This window comes from Felis catus, chromosome A2 (assembly GCF_018350175.1).
Source record: "Felis catus isolate Fca126 chromosome A2, F.catus_Fca126_mat1.0, whole genome shotgun sequence".
Lineage (NCBI taxonomy): Eukaryota > Metazoa > Chordata > Mammalia > Carnivora > Felidae > Felis > Felis catus.
The window spans coordinates 81869526-81891494 of record NC_058369.1 but is presented as its reverse complement, the minus strand read 5'-3'; the positions used below and the strand labels follow the sequence as shown (position 1 = coordinate 81891494).

The following is a 21969-nucleotide window of genomic DNA, read 5'->3' as shown; positions in this document are numbered from 1 at the left end:
TTGGGGAAATAAATGCCAACACACTGTGGTGGTCCACACTGCCTGAGGCACACACCTGTGCACCTGCACAACAGGCTAATTGCTCAATACCTGAACTGCCTGCTATGGCCACAGCTTGGGCCGATTCCCCACCACCTTGACTATCTCTGCTGCTACTTGTGTGCTCAACTGTCCCATCAGGCTTCACTTACAAAACAGAAGCTCAAGAATAAAATTAAGGATATTAAGGTGGTGACAGTAGAGCATTAAACCAAGTTCAGGGCCCTTTAATACACACATACTTTTTTTCAGTGCCATAAAGCAGTGTTTTAAAAGAACCTGTTGTTATTGAGGCATCACAATGCTTTGATTTCGGCAATTAATTACAGTTTATTGTTTAAATCTTCAAGGAGTTGGGGTGCCTGGGTGGCGCAGTCGGTTGGGCGTCCGACTTCAGCCAGGTCACCATCTCGCGGTCCGTGAGTTCGAGCCCCGCGTCAGGCTCTGGGCTGATGGCTCGGAGTCTGGAGCCTGTTTCCGATTCTGTGTCTCCCTCTCTCTCTGCCCCTCTCCCGTTCATGCTCTGTCTCTCTCTGTCCCAAAAATAAATAAACGTTGAAAAAAAAATTTAAAAAAAATCTTCAAGGAGCTGAAAAGGTTTAATTATATAATCTAGATGTGTTTATGTTTATAAGTAAAAATATGTACGTTCAATCATTTCACAGATGAAAAATGTTAATGACTATCCCAGAAAAGTATCTCCTTCAGAGAATTAGACCATACCTGTGAATTTTAGCTTTATTTCAAATAAAAATGAAAGTAACAATATTTCAAACCAAAAACAGTATAATGAATCCTCAAGTGCCCATCAATCAGCTTCAATACATATCGAATCCTGAGCAATTTTTGTTTTATCCAAACCCTTCCACTTACCCCTCCACTCTCCATATTATTTTGAAGCAAAACCTAGACCCTTAGACTTAATAATATAGCCAAAGAACTCCATAACAACATGCAGAGACAGCCCTCAGGCCACTGCAGAGCTGCCCAGCACACTTTGCAAAGATGTGCCATAGCTATTCAAATCATTCCCACATTATAAAAACAGGGGATGTTTCCAGTTTTCTGCTATCATAGTTTTTTTTGCACAGTGTAGTACATATATTTGTTTAAAATATATATTTAAAAGCTCTTGGAACTTTCATAATCAAGATGGCATTGACTTTAAAAACTTAATTTCAGGGTTGCCTGGGTGGTTCAGTCAGTTAAGCATCCGGCTAGTCGGTTAAATGTCTGACTTCAGTATAGGTCATGATCTCGCCATTCTGAGTTCCAGCCCCGCAGTGGGCTCTGTGCTGACAGCTCAGAGGCTGGGGCCTGCTTCAGATTCTGTGTCTCTGTCTCTCTCTCTCTGCCCCTCCCACCCTTGCACTCTGTCTCTATCTCTCAAAAATGAACATTAAAAAAGTTAAAAAAAAAAAACTTAATTTCAGGGGTGCCTGGGTGGCTCAGTCAATTAAGTGTCTACTTCAGCTCAGGTCATGATCTCATGGTTCATGAGGTCAAGCCCCACCTTGGGTTCTCCACTTTCAGCACAGAGCCCACTTCAGACCCTTTATCTCCCTCTCTTTCTGCCCCTCCCCAGCTCGTGCACTCTCTTTCTCTCTGTCAAAAATAAACATTATATATTTGAACTTAATTTCAGGCAATCTTCTCAAAGCCACTGCACTTTAAATATGGTAAAGCTTACCTAGGCAACAAGAGAAGGGCACTATGCTGAATTTGTACAGATTTCTCAGTCTCCTGAAGTTTTCAGTCTCTATTATCTTGAAAACATTCCAAATATTTTAAAGCAGGTAAAACATTAAACAGAGGGAAGCAACTAAAAGACACTATAACAGAGTTCTGATACACATTATCAGACAAACTTTGACCTTTAGAAAAGAAAAGGGAGAGTGAGTAGGGAAGTAAGAAAACACAACAGAGACAAATACAAAAGTCTCATATGAATTTAAACCTAAAACACTAATTAATCTAATTAATTAATTAATCTAATTAATCTAATTAATCTAATCTAATCTAAATAACAGGTTGGAAAGGGCTTAAGTAGATAGCAAAGTTTAACGGAGAAAACAAATATTCAAGGATTCATTAATGTAGGATTGCAAAGCCCATTACATTAATATTACCATGCTGTTGGCAATATGATTGGCAGCCATAAATAAAACAATAGAATAAAATACATTCTCAGTCTACAAGATATAACCAAGAGAACATTTATAAAACATCTTAAATTCCTGGTGTATGAGGAACGTAGCTATCCAGTATAGTAATTCTAGAAACATATATCTCCCTAATACATAAGTCAATTAAGCAAATATTTACTGAGTTCTTTTATGAAGATCAAGAATTTACAAAAAGGCAAGTAATTTACAAAACAGAGAGAAGGGAGTAGCTAGCTCTGTATCATACAAGGGAAGGTAAAATAAGCCTAAAGAAAAAGCAATGTTGGTAGGAAGGTAGATATGGCTTTAAAGTTAACTTGAAGCCTGAAATTTAGATTTTAATCTATAGTTGTTGGAAAACAATTACATTTTTTTTTTTTTTTTGCATCGAGGAGTTATCTGAGTTTGTAAAGATGTTGGTGACAATAAGAGGAATGTTTTTTTTTTATTTTTTAATGTTTATTTATTTTTGAGAGAGAGGGAGACAGAGTGCAAGTGGGAGAGGGGGAGAGAGAGAGGGAGACACAGAGTCTGAAGCAGGCTCCAGGCTGCAAGCTGTCAGCACAGAGCCCGAGGTGCGGCTCAAACTCACAAACGGTGAGATCATGACCCGAGCCGAAGTCGGAAGCTTAACTGACTGAGCCACCCAGGCACCCCTACAATAAGAGGAATGTTTTAAAAAGGGTATGAATTTGAAGGCAAGGAGACAATTTAGTGGCTATGAGTTAGCTCCCTTTGCTATGGGCAGGGGATAGATTCATTGGTGAGCTTTAACCAGACCAGGTGTCTAGCCTCAGGGGCACTCAGCGACTGGTGAGCAAGATAGAAAATAATCAGAGAATCAGAGATAAATGTAAAAATAAATATAACTGAAACAGGTGCTATGCAAGCATGGACTGCAGAAGCAAGGTAACCATGTGCTGCACATTTCCAGCAGGCGCCATTTCCTGAAAAATGGCAAAATGGTGCAGGGAGGAAGCCTGATTGGAAGGTTAGATGCTGAGAACCCAAGCCGAGGCAATACCATGCTATGCCATAGGAGTCTGAGGAGGAGGAGAGGACGTGGTTTTGTGGGTCTTTCTAGAAGGGAGAAGACAGGTACTGATCTTTGACACAGAAAAGCAAAAGACTAGTGAACACTGAGCTCCTGTATAATTCACACTTTGTCTCAGGGTTAAAAGATAAAGCCAAAATAGGAAGCTTCACAAAGAGTAATTAAGTAATGAATATTGCAGGATATGCCTTGTTTTGTAAGACACAGCACTGCTTCCTCTTCTCTAAAGCTAAAGAAGTGATCATCATTTTGTGTTTTGATTTTGAACTCTTAAGGAAAGTTTTCTTGACAGTTACAAGGAACACATGCCAAAAAACATTACATGCACAAGGGAATGGGGTAGGTTACACCAAGGATGTGTGTTTTTGAAGGTAAAAGGGCAATGCTTACTTCTAGAAAGATACAGCAGGAAACCACACTGGCATTTGATATTATTTACCACTGAACCAGCACAAGATTTTCTCATTTTAGAATAGCAGGATATAATGCAAAGTCCAAAACGATATGGTCCTACACTGAACCTGAGCATTCTTTTGCATAATTTAGTTCTTCTGTCCACCCTGGAAACAGGATCACATGCTCCTTTCCCCAGCAGGGCATTGCTAGAGGTGAGTTACAGGACAGTTTCTGTAGTGACTTAGAGCCATACCTGTTGGAGGAAGGGAGATGTCTGGGATGCCTATTTTGTTTGCTTGTTTCAGTTTACTATACTTATTTAAAAACATAGACATGGTAAAATGGGGTTACAAAAATTGTGGTATATTTAAAGCTGTATCAGTGTTTCTCTGTGATTGTTTGCATATTCCCTTTTAGAGATAAGGCTAAAAGTCAACACTGAAGGCCCTTTGTGAGAGGCCACTGGTCCACATATGACAGGCTCAGAACATAGGGCAGCCGGTCCCATATGTGTCCTCCAGTTCACTCAGATCCATTTAATCCAACAACAACATCACCACAGGACACCACCAGCTTGAGAGTCCTAAACGCAACAGATAAAATTATTGCACATATTCACGTCTAGCTCTTTTATTCATGTACAATTATACAATGCACATTATTATTAGAGAAAGACAAGATGCGACTTGAAACATTTTTTTAAAGATACACAGATTTCAGATCATGTTTTTAAAAAGGGGGGTAGAAAAGCTTTGTCATTCAAAGGCCCAACAAATCAAACCACAACTTCTTTCTGTTTCTAAAAAAAAGGAAAAGAAAAAAAATTTTGCAAAAAACCTCAATCTGGCACAGAAAAAAATAAAACCACTGCAGATCAGTATGTACAGATAAAATCTACCTCATAACTGAAGTGTCAAAGCAACAAAGTAGGTTAAAAACATATATACACATAAAAGAAAACTCTTGAGAGGAAGCTCCAAGAGCATATTGAGGCTTTAAGATTTTTTAATGTTTATTTATTTTTGAGAGAGAGAGAGAAAGAAAAAGAATGTGAGCAGGGGGAGGGGTGGAGAGAGAGGGAGACACAGAATCTGAAGCAGGCTCCAGGCTCTGAACTGTCAGCACAGAGCCCAATGCGGGGCTCAAACTCACAACAGCGAAATCATGACCTGAGCCAAAGTGGGACGCTCAACTGACTGAGCCACTCAGGAGTCCCTATTGAGGCTTTAAAGTACATGTTCACAGTATTAGATAGTTAAATCTTAAATTATATGCATGTGTAACCAGTGAGGAACCTGTTCACTGCCCATGAGCACAGAGAACCAAAGACTCTGTTATAGGTTAAGGAAGCTGAGAGCGCTAGGCCTTCTCCCAACTCATTAGTCCTTTTGCCTTCCTTTGAACCTTCCAACACCAAACACAGACCCAAGGAAAGTTATTCAACCTCTTTTTAAAACTTCTTACATTTTCTCTTCTTTTTCTCAGAAACCCACACAGTCAAGATGAGCTCCATAGTACTCATTTCTGAGTGGGTCAGGATGGGAAGCACCATCCATGTGGAGACTGTCAGAGAAACAGACATGATTCTTGTCCCTATCATATGCTCCTGGTTGCCCTCACCAGCATGCGGGCACTGCTGCTGGGTGGTCACTCACCTGTGCACTTACTAATAACAGCATTTATATAGCTCTTGACAGTTTAAGCAAAGCTTTCCTTCATATTATTTCACTTTATTCTTATGACAACCATGTTCGTAACTATTATTATCTCCATTTTATAGAAGAGGAAACTGAAGGTCACAGAATATAAGTGATATGCCCAAGATCACACAGCCATAAATGGCAGTATTTATTCAAACTCATGTCCGCTGGCTCCAAATCCCTTACCCTTTTCTGTTATACCATATAGGCCTCTTGCCATGGCCTTGGTAAAGCCCTTTCCTCTTGGCCTCCAGTAATGTAAAACAGGATCAAGGATCAGACTGGCTAATGCAATTTGACTTCTGTCCCTGTAAAGGTATAAGCTAAAACCCCTTTAGCAAACAGCAGGCCAATATAAGGTAAGTCAATTAAAGACAACTTAGTTCTTGTAGAGCAGTGATTGCTAGGCAGTCCATGAGGTGGTAAGACTGAGCTGTGCAAAACAATGAGCTATAGAACTTGTTGCTATAGTTACAAACCAAAGGAAAGCTTTCACCTCTACAAAGTGTGGCAAGAAACACTGGTCTTATATCTGCAATAATTTATAGTCATTCTGCAAGTCCAGTCAGACTTCAGAAATTCAAAGATGCCTGAGAGGCCCCCACAGTTCCCTTAATGGTTTCCAAATAATTTGGTAGTGAGTAGAAACTGAGCTCCAAATTCTGTGGGAGGTTTAGAATGTTTAAGTGGGTCTGAAGTTGACAGTGTTTCAGAAGGTCTGTGAAGCAGAGATTCTACATTTGTGTGTGATCTAGAATCTTCACATTGCAGGCCGTTCCTTACTTTTGCTACAAAAATGTCCATGTTTTTCAAATCTACTTCCACCTTTGTTTGAATTTTTAGAAGCATATCTGAAAGCACATTCATAACAATACCAGTCAATATGTCCTATCTAATTAGGCCATTGCCTTGCAAACCTGCTCTTTTAATTTACCCCTTTCCTCTCCCCCATACCCTAGTCTGTAGGAACTGTGAATCTAGATGGGTCTTTCTCCTTAGCAAAGAACTTCATTTAGTATGGGCTATCCCTGCTTCCCATCTGCAGCAGCCCTGGCCCCTCCCTTCCTTCTTGTCCTCCTCTCCTCCTCTTCCTCTTCCTTCTCCTCCTGTTATTTCATCAAAGACTGGGATTAGTGGCTTTAACTTAGTCTACCAGGATGACAACATGGAGTAAGGGAAATGAATAGCCTGAAGTTCATCAATTCACAGTTGAATTTCATTCTTCCCTTTCCTGTGTGAGCTTGGGCAAGATATTCATCCTCTAAGTGGATATTTCCTTTACTGCAAGATGATTTAAGGGTTGTTGTGAAGATTAAATGGAACAAAATCTCAGCCCAGACCCAGCATGATCAATCATTAATTCCATTTTCAGCCCTTCTTTCTTCTTAGGAGAATGGAGGCAGGGCTGAAAATTCCAAACTTCTAATCATGGTTTGTGCTCTCCTCAATACATGTTAGCTCCCTCCCACCACTGTTGGGTTCTTCTGCTTTCATGTGTAATGTGCCTTAAATGATTTTGACAGGGATCAAATAAACAGAGGTCAGCCTAGGACTGGATCAAATAGTTTAGGAATCTATAGGTTGGACAAGGTGATCTGGGTCTTCTCTAGCATGAATTTGTCCCAGAATACTTCTTAAGATTTGGTGTAAGAGTCCTGGTAAGCCTAACCTTCAAATCCCACTATGAGATGTTTTAATGTAGGAAAAGAAAGACTATGTAGGATACTGAGTATTACGGCAGGGTGGGGGTAGTGGGGGGCGAAGGGGAGCAAACAAAAAAAACCTTTAAAGTCCTTGAAAGAATATGTGTCAACTCTTAGGGCAGGCCCAGCTTTAGACCATAAGTAGGCAAAGTTCCTTCTCCCATGTCTAGAAATTTCAGAGCCTCCTTTTCATTGCATAAGTACTTCCTGTTCTCAGGCTTCCCCTGGCCCTGGGCGGAACTCCACTTCAGTCTTCCTCCCCTTGGGCAGCATCCCTTACTCAATTTCTTTCCTTCCTGTAAAAGCAAAGGTTCTTATATTCATTATAGGGTTAGAAGAATATTTACCAAGCCAATTTTTCTACCTTACATTGGAAGAGGAAGTTAAAAATAAAATCTTTGCCAAACTCAATATCACAAGATTTTCCCCTACATTTTCTTCTGGATCTTTGAGAGGTTTAGCTCGTCTACTTGCATTTTTTGTCTATTTCAAGTTTTTGTGTGTGGTGTGAAGGGTTGATATTCTTTTGGAGAGGAGGGGCATATGGATATCCAGTTGTTCCAGCACCATTTGTTAGGAAAAGTATCTTTGCCATTGAATTATCATGGCATCTTTCTCAAAAATTAAATCAGTCTATTTCTATGTTCTCTCTTTTGTCTCATTGATTTATGTCTATTCTTACACCAATACAACATTGTATTAATTATCATAGCTCTGTAGTAAGTCTTAAAAGGAGGTAGAATATGTCCTCAAACTTAGTTCTTTTTTCAAAAATGTTTTAGCTATACTATGTACTTTTGTTCCCATATATAAATTTTTTTAATGTTTATTTTAATTTTGAGAGAAAGAGAGAGAGAGAGGCAGAGTGTGAGTGGGGGAGGGGCAGAGAGAGAGAGGGAGACACTGAATTAAAAGCAGGCTCCAGGCTCTGAGCTGTCAGCACAGAGACCCATACAGGGCTTGAACTCACGAGCTGTGAGATCATGACCTGAGCCAAAGTCGGATGTTTAACTGACTGAGCCACCCTCGCGTCCCTCCCATATATATTTTAAAAGCGACTTGTCAATTTCTATTTTTTTAAAAAGCCTACTGCAATTTTGACTGAGCAATGAATCAATACATTAGTGTGGGGTGATATGCCATCTTAATGTTGAGTCTTATTGTTCCTTGAACATTCTCCCCACTTATTTAGATCATCTTCAGTTTCTTCAGCAATGTCTTATGGCTTTCAGAAGATAGGTCTTGTATATGTTTTGTTAAATGTATCCCTAAGTATTTCACATTTTGTATGCTATTGTATTATTTTTAAATTTCAATTTCCAAATGCCATTGTTAGTCCTTAGAAATACAACTGGTTTTGTCATTGACCTTGTGCCTTATAACCTTGTGAAACATTTTTATTAATTCAGTAGCTTTGCATAATATACTTTGGAACTTTCTACTGACATGATTGTGCTTTCTGCAAATAAACACAATTTTACTTCTTCATTTCCAACGTAGATTTCTTTTATTTCTTTGTATTGCCTTATTCCACAATGTAGGATCTCCAGTACAATGCAGAACAAAAATAGTGAGAGTGAACATTCTCTCTTTGTTCCACATCTTAACAGGGAAAGCATTCAGTCTTTTATAGTTAAGTATGGTATCAAGTGTAAGTTTTCATAGCTGCCTGTGAGGTGGAGGAAGTTTCCTCCTACTCCAAGTTCATGGAGAGTTTTTAACAGGAATGGGTAATGAATTTGGCTAATTTTTGTTAATGCATTGAGATGATCATATTTTTCAACAAATTATGCTGGAACAACTGGACATCCTTATGTAAAAGAATGCACACACCTCAAACCATATCCTGCATCATTTACAAAAAGTAAACTGAAATGAGGTACATACCTAAATGTAAAATCTACAGTAAAAAATGTTCAGAAGAAAACATAAGAGAAAATATTCACAACCTTGGTTTGGAGAAAGTTTTTTTTCCCCGAGATTTTTATAAATCATAAAGGTAAAAATAGATATTTTGGAATTTTTCACAATCTAGGAGATCTGCTCTTCAGAAGACAGTATTGAGAAACTGAAAACAAGTCACAGATAGGAAGAAAATATATGCAAACAATGTATCTGATAAAAGACTGGTATTGAGAAATACAAAGAAATCTCATCACTCAATAACAGGAAATCAAACAGACCAATTTTAAAAATGGGCAAAAGATTCGAACACATACTTAACCTAAGAAGATATACAAATGGCAAATAAGAATGTGAAAATATGCTCACTTCATTAGTAATTGGGGAAATGCAAATAAAAATCACAATGGGATATAATTACACACTTATTAGACTGTTTTAAAAAAAGTGACAATACCAAATGTTGGTGAGGACGTGGAGCAACTGGAACTCTCATGTACTGCTAATGAGAATACAAAACTGTATAGCTTCTTTGGAAAAGTTTACTTATTTCTTATAAAGCTAAACATACATTTATCAAATGACCCAGCCATTCATTCATATGTACTTATTCAAAGGAAATGAGGATATACATCTATTCAAAAGCTGTACACAAATGTTTATATTGGCTTTATTAATATTCACCCCAAATGGGAAATGCCCCAAACTGGAAACAGATTGTTTTCATACTGTTCATACAATGGAATTCAACTCAGAAATAAAAAAGAATAAACTACTGCTACATTCAACAACACAGGTGAATCTCAAATACATTATATTAAGTCAAAAGGCTATGTATTATATGATTCCATTTATATGAGTTTCTGGCAAAGGCAAAAGTATAAGGATAGATCAGTGTTTTCCACGGACTGGGTGTTGGGGGAGAAAGAGTGACTATAAAGTGGCATGAGGGAGCTTTTGGCAATGATGGAAAAGTTCTACATCTTGATTGTCATGGTGGTTATGTCACAGTATACATTTGCCAGAATTAATAGAGCTGTCCACCTAAAAAATGAATTTTACTGTTTTTCTTTTTCTTTTTGTTTTTTTCAACGTTTTATTATTATTTATTTTTGGGACAGAGAGAGACAGAGCATGAACGAGGGAGGGGCAGAGAGAGAGGGAGACACAGAATCGGAAACAGGTTCCAGGCTCTGAGCCATCAGCCCAGAGCCTGACGCGGGGCTCGAACTCATGGACTGCGAGATCGTGACCCGGCTGAAGTCGGACGCCCAACCGACTGTGCCACCCAGGCGCCCCATTTACTGTTTTTCTTTAAAACCAAGAAAAGCAGGGGCGCCTGGGTGGCTCAGTTGGTTAAGCATCCGACTTCGGCTCAGGTCATGATCTCGCAGTTCGTGAGTTCAAGCCCCGCGTTGGGCTCTGTGCTGACAGCTCAGAGCCTGGAGCCTGTTTCAGATTCTGTGTCTCTCTCTCTCTCTCTGACCCTCCCCCATTCATGCTCTGTCTCTTTCTGTCTCAAAAATAAATAAACGTTTAAAAAAATTAAAAAAAAATAAAAATAAAAGCAAACAAAAGAAATGAACTTACACAAAGTGCTAAAACTGTAGACCATCTAAAACAAAGAAAAAAAATTCTAAAAGCAACCAAGTTCTTTTGTCTCTACAAAAGAACTAAGTTAGACAGATAGAAGACTTGTCATTAGCAAAAACTGTACTTCTTCAAACTACTGAGAAACGGTAACTGTCAACTAACCTATTATTTAAAAGGGCAAAATAAAGACATTTTCAGACAAAGTCTGAAGAAATTACTCAGATCCATTGAATAAATATAAAAATATACTTCAGTAAAAACAAAACTAAATCTAGAAGGAAAAAGGTGAACAAATAAATTGGTAAATGTTGCTAAATTCAAACAAGCACAAAATATAAAAAACAATAACAACTACTTGTGTGGCCTCAAAAAACAAAGTGAAACTAAAATATACAAGGCAATATGACATGAAAGATGGAAAGGAAAAAACTGATGTTAAAGAATTCCATTGTTCAAAAGGAGGATGAAGGTATTGATTGATTAGAGGAAACAGGTGAATAAAGAAAAATATATAGACTAAATGAATGGAGAAAAAAGAGGACCCCACCCTGAAAAAAGCAAAAAAGAAAGATTAATAGAAAACACAAAATAACATGGTAAGAATAAATACAAATGAAAAAGTAATTACAAAAAATGTAAGTGGATTAATTTACCTATTGAGACAGATTCTCAAATTGGTTTTAAAATATCCTGCTGTATTCTGTTTATAAGACACAAACCCCAATTATAAGGTCACAGGTTTGAAGTAAAAGAATGAAAATATTTTTAGGTAAAAATATGTATCAAGACAGAAAGTGGGGCGCCTGAGTGGCTCAGTCAGTTAAGCATCTGACCCTTGACTTTGGCTCAGGTCATGATGTCATGGTTTGTGAGTTTAAGCCCCTCATGGGGCTCTGTGCTGAGGGTGCAGAGCCTGCTTGGGATTCTGTCTCCCTCTCTCTGCCTCTCCCCTGCTTGCTCTCTTTCTCTCAAAATAAATAAAAATAAACTTTAAAAAGACAGAAAGCAATACTAGAGATAAAGAGGGTCATTACTTAATGACAAAAAAGAAAATTTATCAGGAAGCAATATGAATCTTGAACCCATACATAACTAACAGCATTGTCTCAAAATATATAAAATGTAAGTGATATTTCTACTCAGTGCTACCACTGTGTGAATGGTTGAAACACTATTGCTATCTTGTAGAAATGGCGTTAAGTGTTAGCACATACAAGAACTCTTGCCTAAGTTAGCTTTAAAAATTTTTCTATTATGAGTAAACTTTGGTTGCAGTAAAATATTATCTTAGACACATAAACACACAAATACATATTGTTTTAGCATACAAAGTACTCGAGAATATTTGTAACATAGGCAAATTCTCAAGGTGTTTAAAGTGGGGGAATTTGCATGAAATAACAAACTTTTTCCGGTACATCATCTGCATGGAAATAACATGTAGATTTCAAATGAGGCTACCTATGTGTTCATTAAATACTTCTTAGTACTGTCAGTTATTAGTTTATATTATTGATTTATTAAGATTTCATAAGAAGAATAAAAGCCATAAGATATATTTATTTTAAAAGTTTATAATGGAGAAAGTTAGCAAATTCCTAGGGCTTCCCTCACTGAAGAATTCCAGAATTCTTTAAGTTACATTTTTCTGAAAACTCTCTCATGCCCTCTGCTGTCCATCTATTAACAATTATTAAATAAAATCTTAATGGGCACTTAAATTTAGATAGTAAGAAATTCTCCACCTATTTCATTATTTGAGTTAGTCTTAGGAAACAATGTATTTTAAGAAATGCTTTTAATATTTTAAAATTATAGATGTAATATATGTTTATACACAAAAAATGAAAAATTAATTATCTCACTACTTAGAGATAACCATTGTTATCAAGTTGGAATTGTTTCAATGGAATATATTTTAAATACAAATTTATTTTAAAATTACTACTATTATTATTATAGAATTGAGATCATACTAAACATACAATTTGGCATTCTACTCTTTTCACTTAATATTACTGTGAGATAATAGAAAAAATATATATTGATCTCTCCTTGGTTCCTGGCACAGGGCTCCTGAAACCCTTGTAATTTCTGGGTGTGGTAGGATTACCTTTCATTCTAATGAGGTGACTTTGGGTGGGCTCCTGGATGGCTCCTGGATGAGGGTTTGGAGAGCACAAACCATGATTAGAAGTTTGGAATTTTCAGCCCTGCCTCCATTCTCCTAAGAAGAAAGAAGGGCTGAAAATGGGATTAATGATTGATCATGCCTACTTGATGACGCCTCCATAAAAATCCCAATAGTATGGGGTATGTAGATCTTCCATGTAGGCAGACAAATCCACACAAGGAAGGAGACACACCCCAACCCCAGGGAGACAGAAATTCCTGTTTTAGGGACCCTCCCAGACCTCACCCTATGTATCTCTTCATCAGGCTGTTCATCTGTATCCTTCATCATATCTTTTAATAAACTGGTAAACATGTTTTCCTGAGTTCTAAGAACCACTCTAGCAAGTTCATCAAAACTGAGAAGGGGGTTGGGGTGCCTGGGTGGCTCAGTCAGTTGAGCATCTGACTTTGGCTCAGGTCATGATCTCACAGTTTGTGAGTTTGAGCCCCACATTGGGCTTTGTTCTGACAGCATGGAGCCTGCTTCAGATTCTCTGTCTCCCTCTCTCTCTGCCCCTCCCCCGCTTGCCCTCTCTCTCTCAATAATAAACATTAAAAAATAATAATAAAAACTGAGAAAGGGTTGTGGGAACCTCTGATTTGTAGCCAAATCAGACAGAAGTTGTGGGTAACCCAGGGACCACTACATGTAATTGGCATATCAAGTAGGTGAGAGCAGTCTTGTGGAACTGAGCCCTTAACCTGTGGGATCTGACACTATTTACAGGTAGATAGTGTTAGAATTGAGTTAAACTGTAGAACACCCAGAGTATCAGCAGAAGTGTTGTGAGTGTGGTAGTAGTATGAGAGTAATGGAGAAACACACAGAAAGAGAACTGGAGGTTTTTCCTTTCCAATTATATTATGGAAGTGTTCCCATATCATTGAATATTCTGCAGAATATAATTTTAAATTGTTGCAGAATATTCCAGATATATACTGATTTATGTAACTACGACTATTTCTGGACATTTAAATTGCTTCACTTCTTCATTATCATAAGTAACTCTATAAAACAAAATTCTTTGAACATAAGTTTTTTGAACATCCATAGTTTTATGCTTACATTAAATCCACAGAAGTATAATTTCCAGGTCATGTATACACATTAAAAAAATTTTTTTTAATGTTTATTTTTGAGAGAGAGACAGTATGTGAGTGGGAGAGGGGAAGAGAGAGAGGGAGACACAGAATCTGAAGCAGGTACCCAGCTCTCAGGTGTCAGCACAGAGCCCAATGTAGGCCTCAAAGTCACAAACTGTGAGATCACATGAGATCACTCCTATAATCAGAAAAGCAGTTTTTCAGTCACTTTTCTTTAGCTTTATTTGAAAATAATCAAACAATGATTTTGCCACATAGACAACTATGGTTTATTTGCCAATTCCATTAACTTGGCTATTCTCACAAGGAAATATTACCATAGAAACAAAATAATCTGGTAGGTATTCCTAGTTAATCTAAAAATATTTGGCATGTGCACAACAGATGTGAGTGCATTCTTAACTTGCTTAAACCAATGCCTTTTTCAAATTGATTTTCAAAGTTATCCCTGTGGGTTTTCATTAAAAAGACAGTTTGAAGAGCAGTTTGAATAATTCTGACCAAATGAAACACAAAGCCAAGGACAGAACTAGTATACAGCAGGAACTTGGTGAACCTAAAAGCTAAGCATCTATCATAAGTCTTCAGTAGGAGGGAGAATAAGGAGGGAGAAAGAACTAGGAGGACAGAAAAGAGCAAATGATAACCTAAGAAAACACTGAATTTTTAAAAAGGTAATGGCTGGCAGAGAACCCTGTGACCTGGGACCATGAGGACTTTAGCCAAGTTCATTAGGACTTAGCTAGTCTATCACTATACCTCCCAGTAATTTGCACTTGGCCAAGGGCTTCAGTTTTCTAAGACATTTGGTTTCAGCCCTTGCATTTTATTAAACATCATTGCTTGCAGTTTGTCTTTACTAAAGAATTTAGGGAATAACTGGTAGGCGGAGGAAGGGGCACAGAAAGGGAGAGATATGTCGGCAAGCAGGAAATAAATCTCGTGGGTTTTTTTTTTTCCATTTTTAAAATTGCCCACAGAATTATAGAAGATAAAAATGCCTTACAGAGTCATTTAGTACAATCCTTCTTCATCTTAAAGCTGAAAAAAGAGATCCAGGAGACGCAGATAAAGAGCCAGGTGACAGAGCCAAGAAATAGTCCCATGCTCTTCTCATTGCACTATGCTGACTGATTTTTCTTTGTAGGAGCATTTGTAGTCAAAGAGATCAATGCTGCTGTCAACACAAGTCCCGATCTCTCAGATATTTCTTTGTTACTAAGAATCAGTGCTATCCCTAAAATAAAAATACAGTAATTTACACGGCAATTTTGTAGCCTGTGCCTCATGTTCACATCCATTTATATCATTTGATCCTTACAAAAACTCTGAGGAAAGACAAGGAAAGTATTATTGACCTCGTTTTAAGGACAAGCAATTAAAACCCAGAGACGTTCAATGACTGGCTTAAGATCACTTAGGATCAGGAAGAAGGCAGGGCTCTAATGCTATTCCTAAATTTGTTATCAAAAGAGGGAGTTCATCAAAAAACACCAATCTGGCTCTTTACCCTCTTGCCCAGGGATTCTCCATCTCAGGGTAACCCCCACTAGTTTAGTGAAGTTTGGATCTAACCACCCACCGAGGGTACTTTAGTTTGCATCTAGTTCTCACTTTTTAAAAGCGCAGTTTCTTACCCCTTAACTTGGTCCTGATCCTTATTTAGTTCCTATATTTCTCCGTGGATTAGGGCCTCCAGGGTCTCACTCCAGAGCTCCACCCTCTATCAAAGTAGTCGCGTCCCGGGTATCCAAGGAAACCACGCAGTCCTGCCCACCTTGTTTCTTCCGCGCTTTCCATTGGCCAGTTGGATTCCCAAGTAGATTTTTTTTTTTTTTTCCTATTCCTCCAATAGCTAATGGGCTTCAGGCCAGCAGCGCACGCCTTCGGAGGCGGGTCTAACACGTGGTCTTACTACCCTTTCTACCCTGCGCATTGCCTCCTGGGATATGTAGTTTCAAAGCTGCTCAAAGCCCTTCGGACCTATCGTCCCCTTTGAAACTACCTATCCCATGCACCTTTGCGAAAGGGGAGGGCGCAGGCGAGGAGTCCAAGTCAGAGTAGATACTTAGAGCTTTGAAATTTCAACTTGCCGGTGAGGCGTGTGCTATTGAGGTTTAAATTGCCAAAGAAAGTGGTCAGTCTTGCTGTTGCTTCAACAAATCCTCTCAAACGACCCCCCTTTGACTTGAGTAGGCGTAGTGGTCAAGTTGACTGGCTGGTGGCGAGACCGGCCTGTGGTTGAGGGGATTAGAGGGAGCACGAGAGGGGCGCGCCATGTTCGCCCCCTGCTCGGGCTGGGGGTTGGGCCGCCTCCGGCTCAGCCAGCTCCGAGTTGGGGCCGGCAGAGCTGCGGGTAGTTGGGCGTGTCGGGCTGGTTCGGCCCGGGAGTACGGCTCAGGTGGGGACCAGCGCCATCCTGGGTCCGAGCCCACAGTCTCTCGGCCAGGCCTTGCGCGCCAGGCTCTGAAGGAGTGGGCGCTGCTAGTGAGCCCGTTCGGTCGGCTGCGGGCGCGGCTTCCGTGCCATTTGGCCGTGAGGCCCCTGGACCCCCTCTCCTACCCCGACGGTGACCGTGTGCTGGTCGCGGTGAGATCAGCGGAAGGCGGGGCGCGGGGCCTGGCCGGCCTGCAGGTGAAATACGACGAGGCGCTGAAGGAGGTAACCATCGTGTCTGACACCATCGACCCCCAGGCGTCCGTGGAGGTGAACGCGCCCCTGAAGTTTGGCAAGTGAAGTGAAGTGAAAACGGGTTTGGGTCCCAGGGCACAGCCGGCGACCTTCTGAAATTGGGCAGACGTGCACTTTTCATTGGTTCCTTTGATTTTCCAACCTAATTTACTATTGTCCCCCCTCGGAACCTGCTCCCCCTTTTTCTTTTTGTTTGTTTTTTCTTGTTCTACTTTGGGTTTCCTGGTGAAAGTTAGACATCAGGTTCGCAGTTAAAGACATTGGAAACCTCATATGGAATAATCTAAGTCAAATATTATTTGTGGAACCCTTATATTCTCCTTTGGCACTTAGTTCCTAATTTTTCTGTCACTGCACTTTGTCAGTAGCAAAGTGGTTAATTTTTCAGGGTTGTAGTTTCTTGACAATCCATTCAGTGCTCACAGCCTGGAGTCTGTTCCAAAACAGCTCTGTCTATAGGATGTTCCATATCTAACCTGGACCAAGTGTTCGCTTTCAAATAGGCACCCAGCCTTTTACTGATACGTCTCCATTGTAAATTTTCCATGAGTAGCAGTCTTTGAAAACACACACACACACACACACACACACACACACACGTCTCCATTGTAAATTTTCTATGAGTAGCAGTCTTTGAAAACACACACACACACGCACGCACGCACAGTAAAACTGCCTGGGAAACTTCAGTTGATAATGCCTGCAATGTTTCTAAGTATTTGGGCTCCATGATATTTCTCAAATGCAAGCCAGTGTGTACACATTGTTCTAGGGAAGTCTCCCCAGGCTCTCCTTCCTGACTGAAGGATGATACTAATGATGATCATAACAGCAGCTAACACTTCTAAGATAGTCTTTTCTAACCCTTACAATTGCGCTATAAAGTAGATACTGTTATTGGCACTGTTTCACCTAAGGAAGTGGGAGAGATAGCAGGTTTCATCAAGTGTTTATTGTGGGTGACAAAATAGAAAAAATCCATGCCTTCGTGAAACTTCTGTTCTCATGGGGATAGATCAGATATCTCTCAGATATAAAGTGGTGGAGCTGGAATGGGAATTGACTGCAGTCTGCTCAACCACTATGCTTTACTGCTTCTCAACTTCTTTAAACTAGTCTAGATGAATAAGAGACCCTAACCTCAAAATAGAACCCTCTGGGTTGGGGAGAAAGATTTCCCGTTATATTATCATAATAAAAAATGGACTAAGTATCGAAATAGAGTTAAGCAAAATTTTTATGGTAGCGCAGATAAAAGTGAAACCATCCATATTGATGATCCTTAACCTCATTTTTTTTTTGTAGATTCCTCTTTTTAGAGCCAGAATCCCATTTCCAATTTACCATTTTCTACATGTCTATACACGAGCTCCTTAAATCAACATAATTCAGTTTTCTTCATACTTACTTGTTCCTCCAGTTTGTTTATACCTGTTTCTGTGAGTAGATAAGAGTAGCATTATTACCACTCAGTGTCTGGCCTTAACTTCTCTACCTACCTAGTGGGGGGCGGGGTGTGTAGAGTGTATTTAGAGTATGTTTCTTTCTCTCCATGTCTATCAACACTGCCTTGGATGAAGGCTATGTTGCAACACAACTGGGTAAACGTTTCTTGGTTACATTTGTTTCCATGTAAAGATGGGGTAAAACTGTTGGTTTGTATAATTTAGATTATTCTAGTATTGCTGTTTATTAAACCTTTATAGAGACTGCTATATACAAAACTGTAGAAAACTTTTTATGCCATAACTATTAAAATTGTGATATTAAGCCCCAGTAGTTTGTGTGTGGGGCAACAAACACAGATACATACTATTCCTGTACATGCTTTTAATTTATAGGAGATTTCAGAACAAATCTTTAAATCTTCATGAATATGAGAAGAGGCTAACTGGCATATTTAGTTTACCATAATGACTTAAAAAAATTTTTTTTCTTTAACATTTATTTATTTTCTGAGAGACAGAGACAGAGACAGAGCGTGAGCAGGGGAGGGACGGAGAGAGGGAGTCACAGAAGCCAAAACAAGCTCCAGGCTCTGAGCTGTCAGCACAGAGTCCGATGTGGGGCTCAAACCCACCCACAAACTGTGAGATCATGACCTGAGCCAAAGTCGGATGCTTAACCAACTAAGCCACCCAGGCGCCCCTCATAATGACTTTTTTTTTTTTAATTTTTTTTAACGTTTATTTATTTTTGAGACAGAGACAGAGCATGAACAGGGAAGGGTCAGAGAGAGGGAGACACAGAATCTGAAACAGGCTCCAGGCTCTGAGCGGTCAGCACAGAGCCCTACACGGGGCTCGAACTCACGGACCGTGAGATCATGACCTGAGCCAAAGTCGGACGCTTAACCGACCGAGCCACCCAGGCGCCCCTCATAATGACTTTTTAACTTGCTATATTCTTATTCGAACCTGTGTGTGTGTGTGTGTCTGTGTGTATGTGTTGTCTCAGTGGGGAAGAGGCTTCTATGATCTTTCCCAGGAATGTCTATAATAACTAGAGTCTCTGATGACCTCCCTGACTTGTCTCCTATATTACTTACTTTCTCTTTAGGTGATACAGGTCAACAGAAATCACTGCTTTATTTCTTAAAACAAGCAGAAAAGGGCACTACGTCTGGTCCTGTTGCTGTGGTGGGACCCTTAGGTGCTAACAACTGTGCTCTCTCCAGAGTTCAGTAATATTATGAACATAACTCAGGAGCTGGATTTCTAGGGGTTACTAAAATGCTTTGGAGCTCATTAGCCATAGTACTAATTTGCTTTTTCTTTTTTTTTTTTTTTTTTATTTCTAGATTTGAATATCAAGTCATCAGGGTCTGGCTGTGTAAAAGTCCAAAATATTGAGTGTGATAATTGCAAAATTGAAACTGAGCAGGGGACTGGCATCTTACAGTCTGTTAAGGTATGAAAATTTTTCTAATTGTGTTTCAATATTACTGTTTTAAAAAACCTTAAACTTTGAGCTGCAGTATCAAAATAAAGCTATTATTCTGAGTATCATGTTGAGAATGTTAAGTATTATTTATTCATCTTTCAGACATTTCTGGCAGAAATTTTACCTTGAAATCAGTTCTGTTCTGAAAGTCCAGAGGTTGTAGCAACTCTAAAGGTTTTCCTCATTTTTTAAAAAATTGTTTAAAAAATTGTTTAAAAAATTAAACATTTTTTAATGTTTATTTACTTTTGAGAGCATGAGTGTGCATACGAGAGCAGTGGAGAGGCAGAGAGAGAGAGGGAGACAGAGGATCCAAAGTGGGCTCTGGGCTCACAGCAGAGAGCCTGATGTGGGGCTTGAACTCAGGGACTGTGGGATTGTGACCTAAGGCTGAAGTCAGATGCTTAACAGACTGAGCCACCCATGTGGCCCATCCTCATTTTTCTTTTAAATTTCATTTTAAAGTGTACAGTGAAACTAATAATACATTCTTAGTATTCTTAGATCTTATTAAGTTAAAGAAATTTTCGTTTTAACAAACGGTTTTATTCTGTTTATTAAAGAGTAAGGAAAGGGCCTTAAGCACTAAAAATATGCTTAATGAAATAAGTTAGAGAAAGATAAATATATGATTTCGCTCATATGTGGAATTTAAGAAACAGAACAGATGAACATAGGGGAAGGGAAGGAAAAAATAAGATAAAAACAGAGAGGGAGACAAACTATAAGAGACTCTTAAATACAGAGAAAAAACTGAGGTTGCTGGAAGCGTGTTGGGTGGGAAGATTGGCTAAATGGGCAATGGGCATTAAGGAGGACGCTGGTTGGGATGAACACTGGATGTACTGGATGTTATATGTAAGTGATGAATCAATAAATTCTATTCCTGAAATCATTATAACACTTTATGTTAACTAAGTTGGATTTAAATTTAAAAAAAGAAAAATAAATTAAAAATAAATTTAAAAAATATGCTTAAAATAGTAGTCACATTTTTAATGTATCAAGTAGCTCATTATTTAAGGATTAAGTAGGTATTTGTGCTAAACAACAAAGGATTCATCTTGTTTGTAATAACACTTTAAAAAAAATTTTTTAACGTTTATTTTTAAGAGAGAGAGAGAGAAAGAGGGAGAAAGAGTGAGGGGCGGGAGGGGCAGAGAGAGAGGGAGACATAGAATCTGAAGCAGACTCCAGGCTCTGAGCCGTCAGCACAGAGCCTGAGGTGAGACTCGAACTCACGAACTGTGAGATCATGACCTGAGCTGAAGTCAGACACTTAACCGACTGAGCCATCCAGCCTTCCTGTAATAACACTTTTTAATTTAATTGTCTTAAAATTAGATTGGTCTCAGCTCTAAATGATTTCAACTACATCTCTGATAGGCGCTAGCTTTTCATTTCTACTGCTACTTCTTACACTTGCATTGTCAAGTACTTTTGTGAACTTTGATGGCATATAACTTTGTTGAAGAGAAGTCAGTCACCTTTGCTTCATAATTGCAAAACATTTTCATTTTTAGATTCATAAACACTAACTAGAATGTTTAATTTGATGCATTTAAAATTTTTTACATCATTTGTTTTTTGCAGCCACTTTTATTTGCATACCTTCTGTTGCAGGGAGTATGGCTGGAGTCGCAAAAGATGAGTCTGCAAACAAAGTGCAGTTAAGTGAAGATCCTCATACTCTAGTGGGAATGAGGCCCTGACTCCAGAATGAAGCTTCTTTTTATTAGGATAATTGCTAAAGGCTATGTGCATAAAGTCAGCTAAGCAAGTGTGTTAATCAATGTAATGGTTTAGCTTTTCAAGGTTGAATTTTGAGTTAACTGGTTTCTATATCACTAGGAAGGGTCAGGTGTGAAGGAGGATCCGGCCTTTGACAATGTTAGTGGCTCTAGGCGTTCCTTATGAGCCTCAGCAGTGTTCAGCTGTGTAAACATGTCCTAAGGCCTTGCACCTTCTCCAGCCCTTCCCTTTTGAAGTCTTTTCCTTTGATGCATTCTCTCCTGCATCTCCCACATCTCCCCCTTTTCTTTCATTTGGCAAAGCTGGAAAGCAAAGACAGAGGCTCTTGCAAAGAGCTTATTCTCCTCTTCGTTGCTGTCCTCTTCTCCAGACTAGGTATATGCAAAGTAATAAGACAAAGATTAATATAAAAATACCAATCGCAGAAAAGCTTAAGGGTTTTATATAATTCATTGGATTCAATCCCGAGATTCTATTAGTTATCTCAGATAGAGAAGGAGCACCAGAAATCATCTCAGGTTTATTTTTGAATGTTTCATAAATGTCCTTTTGTAATTGAGCTATATCAGCAGAGGTATTGCCTTGATTAAGGTGTTGACGTACCAGGTCCCATGATATCTTAGATTGATTATATACATGGGGGTGACACAAAAGGTGGTTATGTTCCAATCACACTGAAGCTTTATCTGTTGTTGTAAACTAATCAATTGATCTCCTAGAAAAAGAACAACTTGTTCCAAGTCAGATAATTG

General features: G+C 39.0%; 2 protein-coding genes across 12 annotated transcripts in view; one reads left to right on the top strand and one right to left on the bottom strand.

Annotated features, from left to right (window-relative positions):
- CCDC146 (coiled-coil domain containing 146) overlaps positions 1-15670 on the bottom strand; it is a 114812-nt gene extending 99142 nt beyond the window's left edge. The window contains exons 1-2 of one of the 5 annotated variants that reach the window (XM_045052294.1): positions 15469-15670; positions 14838-15068 (exon numbers count right to left, since the gene is read on the bottom strand). The gene's annotated coding sequence lies outside the window, so the exon portion shown is untranslated. Of the gene's footprint in view, positions 1-1729; positions 1979-5540; positions 5806-5850; positions 6411-14837; positions 15069-15468 lie in introns of those variants that run through there. The other 4 variants (XM_003982693.6, XM_019825377.3, XM_019825376.3 and 1 more) reach the window with 4 other exon arrangements.
- A 174-nt stretch (positions 15671-15844) lies between these two features.
- Positions 15845-21969, top strand: part of FAM185A (family with sequence similarity 185 member A) — a 141434-nt gene continuing 135309 nt past the window's right edge. For 6 of the 7 annotated variants that reach the window (XR_006594144.1, XR_006594143.1, XR_006594146.1 and 3 more), the window contains exons 1-2: positions 15845-16559; positions 19323-19432. Coding sequence is in view for 1 of the 7 variants with exons in the window: in XM_045052299.1 (XP_044908234.1) it covers positions 16109-16559; positions 19323-19432 (561 nt within the window). In the remaining 6 variants the exon portion in view is untranslated. The remainder of the gene's footprint in view (positions 16560-19322; positions 19433-21969) is intronic. The other variant, XM_045052299.1, reaches the window with a different exon arrangement.